Below are 13,497 nucleotides of genomic sequence, written 5' to 3'. Positions count from 1 at the left end.
GTCATGCTGAAAATGTAAGCGTCTAGATGATATTGCAGGATGTATCAAGTCCAGATCTGATTAAACTTTTCTGCGTTCATAATTCCATCAATCTTGACAAAATCTGTCTCTCTGTCTCGTTTCAATTTGGCAGAGTTTTTTTGGGGAAAAAAATACTATTTTATAGCTGTCGAACTGTGTTTTATTCTGCATTTTTAAATAGATTTAACTAAAGAAATGGGAACAAATGATCTGTTTTTGTGACATGTGGCTAGTAACACAGAGGCTAATGATGCTATTTAGAATTTGTTCTGTTATCTCTGTCATGTGTAGACACAACGCTGGTTCATCCCTTGCCTTTCTATGTTTCAGTGATTCATAGGTCAGTGTTAAATCTTGTTAAGTAAACAAACAAAAACAAAAATCACTCTTCTGCAAATAAGTGAAAGACGAACTATTGTTCAGGAGCGCTTAAAAAAAAGAAGCAAAACATAAAGAAACAAGTGTTGGTTCAAGACTTTTGCACAATACTGTATTATGCTATTGTTAACAAATCCCATGAGAAGACCTAAATCAACATGCTAGTTTAACTCCCCACAACTTAATGTCTTCTGCTGCGCCTCTTTGGCTCTATAGCAAATCAAAATTAAAGAAATAACGTGTCCTTGTGATTGATAATGTGCTAATGTTGTGCTGGCTCTAGCGATGTGTTTTTAATTATATTTTATTTTTTAATTTTATTTACTCGACTAACTGGTACTCATCTTGAAGAATACAAGGACAGGACGAATTGCGCCGCAGTGCATTCAAAACAATTAAGACTCTCGCTGAGCAACTGCCTGAGAAGAAAACACTACAGACACATTTAACACTTAAGTGACACATGCTTGCAGCGAACGTCAGCTAGGCTTCGGGAAGATGAGGCGAACACAACAACATCTTGGCCATATATATTTATTTATTGTGGCTGATGGATTGTGTGTTCAAATGTTCATTTTTTTAAAGACTGATAAGATTCTCTGCCCAGAATGACTGATGATGTCTTAGAAAACAGAAACCTTAGATGGCATCAGGCTCTCTGCTGAAAGTTGAAATATGTCACTCAAACGCCTGGAGTGAGAAATGTTCAGTCTTGATGTCTCAGACGGTCCTGTGTATTACATCACAGTGCTAACAAAGAGAGACCAGACACATCTGTGATTGGGAGAGTGAAGGAGAGCAGAGCTTGCTGAAGATTTCTTTGAAACCTCACTAGAAGCGTGCTCCTTCTGACAGTCACATGGCTCTGCCTGCACGTTCGCTATTTAAAAGACAAAGCATTAAAAAAATATAAAGAATTTAGTTAAAAACATTTGTCTGGCTTCTGACGTGACTGCATGCTCACCCCTCAAGCACCCAGATTTACAGCACTGCCACAACTGTGACATTTGCTTAATTTTTTCATTGTTTCACATTTTCTATAAAACAAGTACAGTCAAACACTGAGATGCTGTGGTCTAGCTGCAGAGTGACACACGCTTAATGAAGTGCTTTGGTGTTTTAACCCTCGCTCACGGCGGCTCATATGCTCAACAGAATGGAGAACAGAGAAAATCTCACTGAAGCATTCACAACAGCGCTGCATTGTGTGTGTCCCTGCTCATATCGCTTTGCTGGGAGCAAAAGCTCAGATTTGTTGTTTGGCTTAATAAAAGACAATCATCTTGTTTGGGAAACTGGGATAAATACACAACTTGAGCTCTATTATATCGCGATGATGCAGTCATGTAAATCTTTCAGTATAAAAAACATAACAGACATCTCTGCATGGCTGACAGCGTGTTTTCACTTTACAATCTCATCTAGGCTGACAATGCAGAACTGGGCAGAATATGAGCCATCTCTCTCTCTCTTTCTTTTTTTTAAAGAAACTGTTAAATGTCTCGGTTTAAACATCAGATAGTTTTTGTGTGGTATAGTGAATAAAATCTGGATTTATGGGATTTCCAAATCAATGCATTATGTTTTTATTTACATTTTACACAGTGGTTTGTATATAAGTCATTGAGTCAGGGACCTATCCTACATAGGAGGCCTGGCTGGATGGTGTAGGTACTAGAATGAAGAGGATACAGTCGTGAAACTTTACAAGCAACCAGTTCAGGTCAGAATAACAGTTTAAAGATGTGGTTTGAGCCTTAATTACTCAATTCCGTCACGAGACTGTCTCAGTTTCCCTCTTCCCTGCTGTCAGTTAGCTGCTGTCCATGAAGGTGACTTAAACCCAGTGCTAAACACAGTCCATAAGACAGATACATCACATCTTGTTGAAGTGATGCGTTGCATACAATTGTGCTTTGCTAGTGTTTAATGTGTTGTGTTATCCTATCGGGACAAGACGTCTTTTAAAAAAAGCATTATTTTCAAAAGATGTTGCGTTCTTTTAAGCCTCTGCACGGCTCTTGATTCACTGCTGTGGGCCTCAGGAGATCCCCTCATACCAGCGGATGAGCAGTTCAACCTATCAAGGCAGTCACTAATAACTCCTAGCATGGATCACAGAGGACGGAAGACCAGCAGCTTAACAGCAAGAGAGTCATTTATTCACTAATAAGATCTGATTTCGGTTTGCCAGCGCACATGCTCTCAGGCATGTTTTCTCCAAGTGAGACTCTCCTCCTATTAAAGCCTGACACCAAACAACATCCTAACATGAACCATGTGCCTGCTTAAAGACAATATCTGCACCTACTGAATGTAGTCTCTTTCCACTTGCTAAATGCAAGTCATTAAGCAGTGCATCTTTAAAGTGCTTTAAGTTGAATAAAAACACACATCAGTGTGAAGTGTGCCGTTTGGTCGATATCAGTGTTTCTGAGGCTGCTCCTTCTCCTCTCTACATTTAACCTGCCTAAACACACATTCAGATGCATATTATCCAAACTGTGTTAATTCTATATGAGGCAGAAATTCGATATAAAGACGGATTGATTTGGACAACTGCTTCCTGCTGCACGCATTTAACAGATTCTTACCAGCAAATGAAAGAAACTCGGAGAAAAGCCTCTCCAAAGAATTCAAGTCATCAGCCCACTTTGGATTTTCATGATTAGGTCACACTTGAGAAATAGCACTCAAGACTTTATGAAATAGCATGTTAATTAAAAAAAGCAGCAGGGTAACTCAAGAGCTGCTACATCCCAGATTGATGCAGAGCTACATGATGCTAAATTTGTGATGTTTTCATCTTTTTTTTTTCACGTGATGCTGCTCATGAAGAGTCTGTCAGAGGTGTGTAGTCTAAAGCCCTGCAGAGAGTGGTACCCAAATATGAGCTTATGAGAGACGTATGTAGATCTCCGAGTGACTGTGCACGTGTGCAGGTGTGTGAGAGTAGCTGTTCTCCTCTTTTATTTGTGAAATGAAGAGGATCAGAGCCAAAAGTGAAAGGAACTAATGGCAGGATGTCACTGCCGACTTCCTGTATGAATGTGAGTCTTTGTGCTGAGAAGCTTTTGGACTATAATAAGATGAATGCTTCAGTATGTGGAAAGCTGATAAAAGCATCAATCCTTGACATCTCCTGGCAACCTTTCCAAACTCTGCAGATTCAATCTCTAACATTTAGCCCACTGATGCCCTGAAGGTGCATCAAAGGAACACTATATTTATTACAGAATCAAGGATCTTTATGTGATCTACACTGGAGGTTCTTTAACAAGTAAAATAAATAAATAATTAATGGTTATTTAATTAGAAATAACATTACACACAGAATAAATGTTTCAGGTCTTACATTGGATTAACGAAATAAGGAAACATTAGTGATATTGATGCAGAACTGCAATGCTTTGTTCACCCACAGGGACTTTATTAGCTACACGTGTCCAACGTCTCCTTAATGCAAATATCTAATCAGCCAATTACTTGGCAGCAACAAGGGGAAGATGACCTCAAGTTGAAACCAAACATTAGAATGAGGGAGAAAAGTGATTTAAGTGACTTCCCGCACAAATATAAGCTTTACAGAGAATGGTCTGAAAAACAAAAACAAAAAATCTATCCTATGAGCGGCAGTTCTCGGGGAAAAAATACCTTGATGAAGTCAGAGGAGAAAGGCCAGACTGCTACAAGGTGATAGAAAGGCAACAGTAACTCGTAGCGACATGAAAACATAGATCCATCCTGCCTTGTATCATCAATTCAGGCTGCTGGTGGTGTTGTAATGGTGTGGGGAACATTTTATATCGCGTATCCATCTGCTGAAGACTGCTTGAGTTCACTGTACTTGAATGGCCTCCACAGTCACCAGATCTCAATCCAGTAAAGCAACATTGGGATGCATTGGAAACGCAGATTCTCATCATGAATGTACAATTTATAAATCTGCAGTAACTGTGTGATGCTGTCATGTCAACATGGACTAAAATCTCTTAGCAATGTTTCCAGCATTGTGTTGCACGAGTATTCAACAATAAACAGCTCAGTGAGTGGGCCTCTATTTGCCTTTTCTGTAGCACAAACACACACACGCACACAGACAAATGTTCTTTTTACAGTTAAAGAAAAGCAGCAAGGGTTTACTATCAAAAAGCTGTAACCAGGATCTTATTAATACACAGTAAATGAAATGAAGTAAATGTGTCTTGTATTTTCCTTAAAAAAGAAATCAGCTTTATTTTTCAGACAGGAAATGCAACAAAATACAGGATACAGTATGATGTGTTACCAAATGTCCAAACAGTTACAACAAATTTGTGTGCACTGGGTAGAACGAACAGTAGTCGCACATGTTAAACTCACCAGGCGTACAGGTCCTGTCTGACAAAGATCTAATCTACTTATTGCTTTAATGAAAACATTAAAAAGACTATTTTATGTCCTTAAACATCCTGCACTGCCATTTCCTTTATGTACATGCACAGTCATAAACATCACATATAACCTCTTAGAGTCATACAAATGACCAGATGAAAAGACTTTAAAGGACTGTCAAAAACTAGCTTTAAAAAAAATAGTCTTTCATTTGTCATGATCTACCAAAAACATCACAACATTCCCCAATGCCAAGGGCACAGGAGCTTCCATAAAAGAGGACAAACCTCACCTCTCCCCTCTATCACGCACGTCTCACACTCCCTCGGCTCAGCATAGGAAGTCACATTCATCAATACCCTTCCCCTGATTTAGGCACCCTGGCCCCACCTTGAAGCGCCCCCTTCACTCTCTGTCAGTGCAGGACATCAGCTCTCCTGCTTGTCTTTGACCAAAAGGACGGTGTGCTGCCCTCCACTGGAGGCCATCAGTACTTCACGGTTCTCCAGCTGTTTGCCTGTCATCTTCACAGGACTCCACTCATCATCTTCCTCTCCAGTGCCAAGCTGCAGGTTGGTGCCCATGCCCCAGGCATACACAGATCCTGGAGTAGGAAAAAGTGACAGTAAGGAGAGCGAGCAACCTTTTATTCTCTAAGGGTGTCGACTGTGTGAAAACCCAGGAGTGAAAGTTTAGTACTTGTTGCACTGTGAGTGATGGCTCTGATAAGAATCCTGCTTCACAATTTTGTGTCAGACAGTCAGTCACACATTTACTGAAGACTTTTTTCCATATCTAAAAACTTTCTAACCATTAAAGAATAAGTTTGGACACATTATTGAATGTTTTTTCATTATTTTATATAGATACAAACTGAAGACATCAAATATATGAGGCAAGATATATAGAATTATTTTGCAAAGAAAAAATTGATAAATTATTCTAAATATGTTTTATATTTCAGATTCCTCAAAGTAGCCACTTTTTGCTTTGTTAACAGTGTTGTAAACTCTTGGCCTTCTCTTAATGAGCTTCATGATGTAATAATAATAATAATAATAATAATGGATACTTTATTGATCCCCATGGGGAAATTACTTGTTTTTCTCTGCATTTGACCCATTCACTCAGTGAAGCAGTGGGCAGCCCACTAAGCAGGCGCCCGGGGAGCAGTGTGTAGGGACGGTACCTTGCTCAGGGGTACCTCAGGGTAGCCGTTAAGTGGATTCGAACCGCCGACCTTCCGATCATGGGGCAACCACTTTACCTACTGAGCTATCCCTGCCCAGTCACCTGAAATGGTTTTTACTTCACAGTTGTGCCTTGTCAGGGTTCATTTCTGAAATTTCTTGCTTTCTTAACAGAGTTGGGACCATCAGTTGTGTTGTGCAGAAGTCAGGTTGGTACACAGCTGACAGCCCTATTTGGCAACTGTTAGAATTCATGTTATGGCAAGAACCAATCAGCTAAATAAAGAGAAACGACAGTCCATCATTACTTTAAGAACTAAAGGTCAGTCAGTCCAGAAAACTGCAAAAACTCTAAATGTGTCCCCAAAGTCCAGTCGCAAAAACCATCAAGAACTATAACAAAACTGGTTCATATAAGGTCCGCCCCAGGAAAGGAAGACCAAGAGTCACCTCTGCTGCTGAGGATAAATTCATCCGAGTCACCAGCCTCAGAAACCGCAAGTTAACAGCACTTCAGATTAGAGCCCAGATAAATGCCACACAGAGTTCCAGTAGCAGACACATCTCTACATCAACTGTTCAGAGGAGACAAATCAGGCCTTTGTGGTCAAATAGCTGCTAAGAAACCACGACTAAGCAAAAAACATCAAGAAACACAAGGAATGGACATTAGACCAGTGGAAATCTGTGCTTTGGGTCTGATGAGTCCAAATTGAGATCTTTGCTTCCACCCGCTGTGTCTTTGTGTGATGTAGAAAAGGTGAACGGATGGTGTCTACATGTAGGGTTCCCAACGATGGTGTGATGGTTTGGGGGTGCTTTGCTGGTGACACTGTTTGGAATTTATTCAAAACTGAACCAGCATGGCTACCACAGCACCCTGCAGCCACATGCCATCCCATCCAGTTTGCGATTAGTTGGACCCAAATTATTCTTCAACAGGACAATGACCGAAAACACACCTCCAGGCTGTGTAAGGGTTATTTGACCAAGAAGGAGAGTGATGGAGTGCTGCATCAGATGGCCTGGCCTCCACAGTCACCTGACCTAAACCCAACCAAGATGGTTTGGGATGAGATGGATGGCAGGGTGAAGGCAAAAGTGCCAACAAGCGCTCAGCATCTCTATGAACTCCTTCAATACTGTTGAAGGAGACTGTTCAAGGTGACTACCTCATGAAGCTCATAGAGAGAACGCCAAGAGTGTCCAAAGCAGTAATCAAAGCAAAGGGTGGCTATTTTAAAGAATCTCAAATATAAAACATGTTGAGTTACTTCACACTTTTTTGTTTCCTACATAATTCCATGTGTGTTCATTCATAGTTTTCATGCCTTCAGTGAGAATCTTCAATATAAATAGTCATGAAAATAAAGAAAAACCATTAAATAAGAAGGTGTGTGCAGATGTGACTGGTAGTGTAAGTTACAACTGGTAGTTAACGTACAGTAATAGCTTCAAGTATCCCTACAAAACAAGGTTAACTGTGATCTCCTGCTAATAAACCTCCCATTACTTTCTCTTCATGCCTAAAGTTGGATTAAACTTGCTGCCATCTCACTGTCACCAGCAGCAATGTCTAAACAAACAGGAAATGAGGGGTCATGTGTTTGTAAGATAAATTTAAAGCTAGGACGATTTAGGGCAAAGCATAGTGTCTCATTGCACTTCAATGCTTCAGAAGAAAATAATAACAAAAAAAAAGGGGCTGCAAACAGACTCAGTTGTTTTACTCTTCCCATCCTGATTGCCTTGGTTCTCACCTTCTCTGGTAACTGCATAGCTGACAGACGCCCCGCACGACACTCCTTTAGCCAGCTCTATCCCCATCACAGGTGTGGGCTCGCTCTTCTCTTCAGCCCCTTCTCCCAGACCAAGACGACCATACTCTGCTCTTCCCAGGCTATATACCTGCCCTGAAAGACAAGAGTCCAACACTCCAGCTGACTTGAGTGCTAACAGATGATGCGTAACATCTGCCTGCAATTACACACAGCCAGCTTACCTTCAGCATCAAGGCAAAGTGTGTGATGCTGTCCTCCAGAGAAGTCTACCCAGGCAGTGGTCGAGTTCTTGAAACATGTAAGCTTTACAGGGACAAAACACATCTTGGTGCTTTTGGTGCCTAAAAAGATTCATTTGAAATGATACAGTCACTGTCGCAGTCACAAATAGTACATGGCAGTAGAGTTTACAAAGGATAACGCAGGAGTGACGAGTCACACTGACCCAGCTGGTGATAGTTTGAGAGGCCAAATCCATACACATGGCCCTCTTTTGACACAGCAAAGGTGACGTACGCTCCACAGAAGGCGTCAACGAAGTGAACTTTCCCTTTCACTTTTACCATCTGTGGAACCAGCAGCCGCTCTGAGATCACAAAAATAAACAGGAGTGATGTATAGAACATTAAAGACAGTATAAAAAAGAAACATTTATGTAATCAGATATTAACATAAATCTACAGTTTTTGATCCACCAAAAAACAGAAAAGGTGTGTGCTACGTACCAAGGCCTTTCCTGCCTCCTCTGTTTGAAAAGTGTTCAGGCACTCTTCCCAGCTGCCCCTGCTCAGCTGAGCCAGACGTGTATAGATTTCCTTCCAGCGTCACCATTACCACGTGATCATTACCTAGTAAAGAAATCAGTTACACAAATATCCCAGTTAGAAACTCATTTATAGTGCACACATAGTAACATAAAGCACTAAACAAAAACCTTTTCTTTTTTACCTGAAACTATTTTAACAACGTGTTCTGTTAAAGGGACTTTAACTGGTAGAGCACACGTTTTCATCGGCTCCAGAAGACCAATAACTCCATTATTATCCTAAGAAAACAGGGTAATATGCAGACAACATGTTAGACAGTCAAAACATTAAATAAATTTCAAAGTCTTTTCCCTACATTGTGTAGAATTACAAGAAGATTATGATTTTATTCATTAAAATTAAATGCTTTCTGATTCCACTGCATACATACTACAATATACTAAAATAGTTTTTATACATTCATTTTACAGCGTTGTGGAGGTATGTAACAACGACAGGAGAGGTCTCAGTGTCTCACTCCAACAACTTTATTAACTGACAGAACTTCACATATAGTCAGCGCCAAAATCTCCACCCCCACACTTCCTTTCAACTTGTGTGTGAGTGGAGCCACCTGGTGGTCCGCCACACATACCCCCCCTTGAACACACAGTCAGGTCTCCATTCAGTCCAGGACCCTGGGTCTAAGCAAACGACCCGCACGACTGAACCTGGGAGGGAGAGAACAGGCAGAGGAAGGTCCATCCTGTGAACGAGGCTGGTGAAGGCGAGCAGGAAAGGCAGGAGGAGGCTCAAACGTTGGTGGTCCGGGGGTAGTCCTGGGGGAAAACCAGAGACTGTCAACCCCAGCGCAGGAGGTCGGCCACGGCGAGGGGCCTGGGCCGGCACTACATCACTGTCCGGAAGAACATGTGCTGGTTTAAGTCTGTCAACACACACAGTCTCCCTTCGACCCCCAAAATCCAAAACAAAATGTTTCTGGCCCGGTTCAATATCAGAGAGGGAGTAACGCCGCAGCAGCAGCCCCTTGAGGGCGGCGTACTTGCCCTGGGCTGGGGGATCCCGGAGGAGAGTCATCACACGGCGGGTTGACAGCGGGTCAAGTGAGGCCACCACATGGTGGTATTTAGTGTCGTCGGCTGAAACTCCACGAAGAGCAAACTGAGCTTCTACGTGCATGAACCATGAAGGAGGATCGTGAAGCCAAAAATCCGGCAATTTAAGCGCCACAGCAAACGCAGCCATCGGCGGAGGTGGTCCGGCGGCCGCCGATGCTTCCAGGCCAGAGCTGGCTTCGTCGTCGAGCCTTAGCATGTTCACTACAGGGGTCACCAATGTGGAGGTATGTAACAACGACAGGAGAGGTCTCAGTGTCTCACTCCAACAACTTTATTAACTGACAGAACTTCACATATAGTCAGCGCCAAAATCTCCACCCCCACACTTCCTTTCAACTTGTGTGTGAGTGGAGCCACCTGGTGGTCCGCCACAGCGTTAATAAATGTTTAGGAACAACATTTAGGGTTTGGATAATAATATAGTGCTGAAGGAAAAATGATTTGAAACCTTTGAACAAAAACAATTACATAGAAAGTAATGGAAGGGTGATAAAAATAGTTGCTGAGACAGCACACAGGACCAGACTCCCTAACTAGCAGGGATAGCACTAACCCTGAAAGAGCCCCAGATGTACACCGATCCATCCTCTGTGAGTGCGGCTGTGTGGCTGTCCCCTGCCGATACCTGGACCACCTTCTCATTCAGCGTCACCTTTCCCGGGATCATCTCAGACCCCTCCTCTGATGTGTCCCGACCAAGAGCCCCTTCGTCATTACAGCCAAACGTGTAAATCTAAACAAAGAAAACAGTTTACATGAGAAACTAAGAAGCTCTTTGTTAAACGCTACAAACAGGTTGCCATTACATTTTTTTGAAGTGAGAAATAAGACAGATGTTTGCTTACATTTCCAGTTTCGCCGAGGCACACGGTGTGCATGCCTCCAGCTGTCACCTGAACAATTTTCTCTGGCAGGGACAGAAGTGCTGGCTTCTTCCTTTCAATGACATCTTCCCCTAAACCCAACTGTCCAACATCACCTTGGCCCAAAACAAGAACCTGCCCCGCCTCTTTGAAATGACTCCTGTGTGAAACTGAAACACATATACAACCAGTTTCATAGTGAGCACTGAATTTTATTGGTTTGATGGAAAACACATGGAAAATGATGAAATTAGTAAAAAGTTAGTAAAAACACTGACAATGCAGTGTGATACACTTGGGAGTCAAAAGCCTTCCTCTCACATATGTCCATAATACTTGCTTAACAGAAATATCTTACTTCAGCAAACTCAAATACAAGTGGTGTACATGTTTAAATGCAATGCCACTTTTTAGCTGGACTATCAGTTGTTCAAACTGAATCTGGTTACACCTTTATAAACTCCTGTTTTGAAAAGGGAAGTGACTTACCTTTCACCTTTTTGGAGTCTTTATCATCTTCCACAATAGCAGCAGACTTTCTCTTGGTGGTTGTCTTTTTGGCAGGCATGATAGCAACACTTTTGGACTTTAAGAAAATATAAGGTTGTGTGTAAATTGGGTAAGTTTCTTAACTAAATGGATAATGTGAGTTAAACAGTACAACAAAGTAATTTAAAGTACGCTAGAATTCTTACACCACACAAAATAAAAGAAACAAAAAGGCTAAACAGATAGTTATTAGATACCACAAATGTCTCAAATTTACAAGGCAAGGCAGATAATTAAGTACATGAACAGCCGACATTTAACCTAAAAGTCATTTGCATGTCTACCCTGGGGATGAGTAAAGTATACATCCATCTCTCTATATTACTTACCGATACTCGTAATGAGTATTTTAATTGCAGACAGAAAAGCAACGTGGACCACAATAACAAAACACTAGTGTAACCTGGAGAAAACCAGGCTACACTAGTATGATCTCTCTAAATACAAAAGCGTTTATAGACCACAATCACCCTCAAACCAGAGTCCAGACCACAGTGGTCCTGACTCTTAGACAGCACTACAGACTAGCCAGCAGACCAACATAATACACAAAAAGCCTTTTGTTGTTGTTCTAAGACTGCCCAGCAGTTCTTAGGGTTCAACAGCTGTCGGAGCCTAACTTCAATGGTTCTTTCACCCCACAAACAGCTGCGCTTCAGTCACCCCTGCTTCTCATGCTGATAAGAGACCACTGCCCACAAAAATAAGGACACGTGGTACAGTTTGAAATGAGAGTCAGTTTTAGCTTTTGGTCCCCACTATAGATCGTACGACAGACGCTGGGATTTCATAAGGAAGTGCTTGGATAGTGCTATCATCTCCTTTACAGCGCTGGACAGTTTAAATTAAGCTGCGTGATCTAACGCTGGCAGTGCCCATGTGCCCTTGCTAACATTCAGTTAACTTGGCTGCTGAACGAGTTGTATGTGGTTTAAAACATTGACTGTAAATGATCGTGTCACAACGAGCAACGAACACAGCGAGAAAGCAAGATAGTAAATATAAGTTGTTACAGCTTAACCAAAGTTAGTTGGCCGGCATTGAAAGTAAAGCTTTTCAGCCAAATGCCGGCTAACTGTTTGCTAGCCAATGCTAGCTGGCTAGCTAGGGTGTTAGCGTGACATTGAATGAATGAAACCGAGAAACATAATTTAACAATGTAACTGCGTGCGATTCAGTGGTGCAGTATTTCTCGATACTTGTTTAATCCATCTGTAAAGTGTAGGAGGTGATAATTAACTGACCTGTGAAATGTTGAAGAGTGCAGTTTGAAGTGAACGTGCACAGCCTGGTTCCCGGTCTCGAGACGTGCTACGTTACGTTCTGTGGAACCTTTGGAACGCCCGCCTCATTAAAGAGACAGTAACACTCAGAGCCACAGGAAGATGGACACAGACAGATGTTTACATGTATATATGTCTATCTATCTATGATAAAGTGCATCCGGCGAAGCCATGTATCTGCGTAAATTAAGTAATACTTGGTGCTGGAGGAAGTACTCCTATCATCTTTCTCAGAACTGGGACAGGTAGCTCTGGTGAATGAATCGGGCTACAGATCAGTTATAAATGTAAAAGTACTAACGTCTGGTGGAACACTCAGTTTTTATTATAACCAAAGATATGAGAGTATTTTCTACTCCTACTTCTTCTTATTTTGGTTGTTTCCTTTAGGGGTCGCCACAGCAGATCATCTGGCTCCATCTCACCCTCAGTACCTCAAGTACTTCAAAAAGTGCAGAATTTAGGTAAAGGTACACGTCAATAGCTGTAATAGGGCAGTGTATTATTGTTAACAAACAAAAACACCCAACAACAACAATGTAAAAGTAGTGGTATTTTCATCTAAAGTTGAATGCGTAATATAAAACCTTTACCCTATATAGTTAATATTTCTGTTATCTTGTACAGCTCAATAATTAAGCAAGCTGTATGTAATGTAAAGAAAATGCTGACCAGCTGATATTAACACAGAGACTGTTGGGAATCTTTTGATTTTCACCTTAATCCATCTTGTATCACTTTTATGTCTAATTGATATTAAGAGATAAAAATTTATCAGTAACCTACAAACCTTTTTTTTAGGTTGTCCCTTATCTGTTGTATATTTTGTAACTAGATTTCCTTTTGTCCAACCCAGACCTTAAAGATCTGTGAACATATTTTACCTTCAGTCTTGTCTTTCTTTCTTTAGCTGACGCTAAAGCTACTAGCAAAACTCTCAATTTTCTCACTGTGAAGACCTTTACCTACACATTTAATCCCAATGATATGAAAAGTGCAATTTCAACTATACCTCTCGGTTTTTTGTACACGATGAAGACATACTGCTGTAGTAAATGAAAGAAATCTATTAGCACAAACAAATAAACAAGTAAAATTACAGAAAAGGTTCTGGCAGCTAACTGTCCAGACTTTTCAGTAATTACAAAATTGAAAGATGTTGGTAATTCACAC

At 41.2% G+C, this 13,497-nt stretch overlaps 1 protein-coding gene across 1 annotated transcript; it reads right to left on the bottom strand.

The window, feature by feature from the left end:
- Window positions 1–4,601: 4,601 nt before the first annotated feature.
- rcc1 (regulator of chromosome condensation 1) lies at window positions 4,602–12,430 on the bottom strand. The gene is made up of 10 exons (XM_085422216.1): window positions 12,286–12,430; window positions 10,982–11,078; window positions 10,475–10,662; window positions 10,183–10,362; window positions 8,693–8,789; window positions 8,470–8,592; window positions 8,190–8,330; window positions 7,966–8,085; window positions 7,724–7,876; window positions 4,602–5,377 (listed from the first exon to the last, which is right to left on the bottom strand). Exons 2-10 carry the CDS (start codon window positions 11,058–11,060, stop codon window positions 5,202–5,204), a joined length of 1,257 nt encoding a protein of 418 aa, XP_085278342.1. The 5' UTR covers window positions 11,061–11,078; window positions 12,286–12,430; the 3' UTR covers window positions 4,602–5,201.
- Between the last annotated feature and the right edge of the window lie 1,067 nt (window positions 12,431–13,497).

The sequence above is a fragment of the Rhamphochromis longiceps genome, linkage group LG11 (assembly GCF_057381845.1).
Source record: "Rhamphochromis longiceps isolate RC_006_pf linkage group LG11, R_longiceps_female_GT1.1, whole genome shotgun sequence".
Classification (NCBI taxonomy): Eukaryota; Metazoa; Chordata; class Actinopteri; order Cichliformes; family Cichlidae; genus Rhamphochromis; species Rhamphochromis longiceps.
The sequence above is the reverse complement of the archived record's forward strand: the minus strand, read 5'-3'. Positions and strand labels throughout refer to the sequence as shown.

Bases quoted from the DNA above. Each gene is read 5' to 3' on its own strand.
- rcc1 (XM_085422216.1), bottom strand. From the start codon at position 11,060: ATGCCTGCCAAAAAGACAACCACCAAGAGAAAGTCTGCTGCTATTGTG. The intron at 10,663-10,981 runs GTAAGTCACTTC...TATGTGTTTCAG, and splicing joins AGACTCCAAAAAGGTGAAAG to TTTCACACAGGAGTCATTTC. The intron at 8,790-10,182 runs GTTAGTGCTATC...CTGTTTTCTTAG, and splicing joins ACATCTGGGGCTCTTTCAGG to GATAATAATGGAGTTATTGG.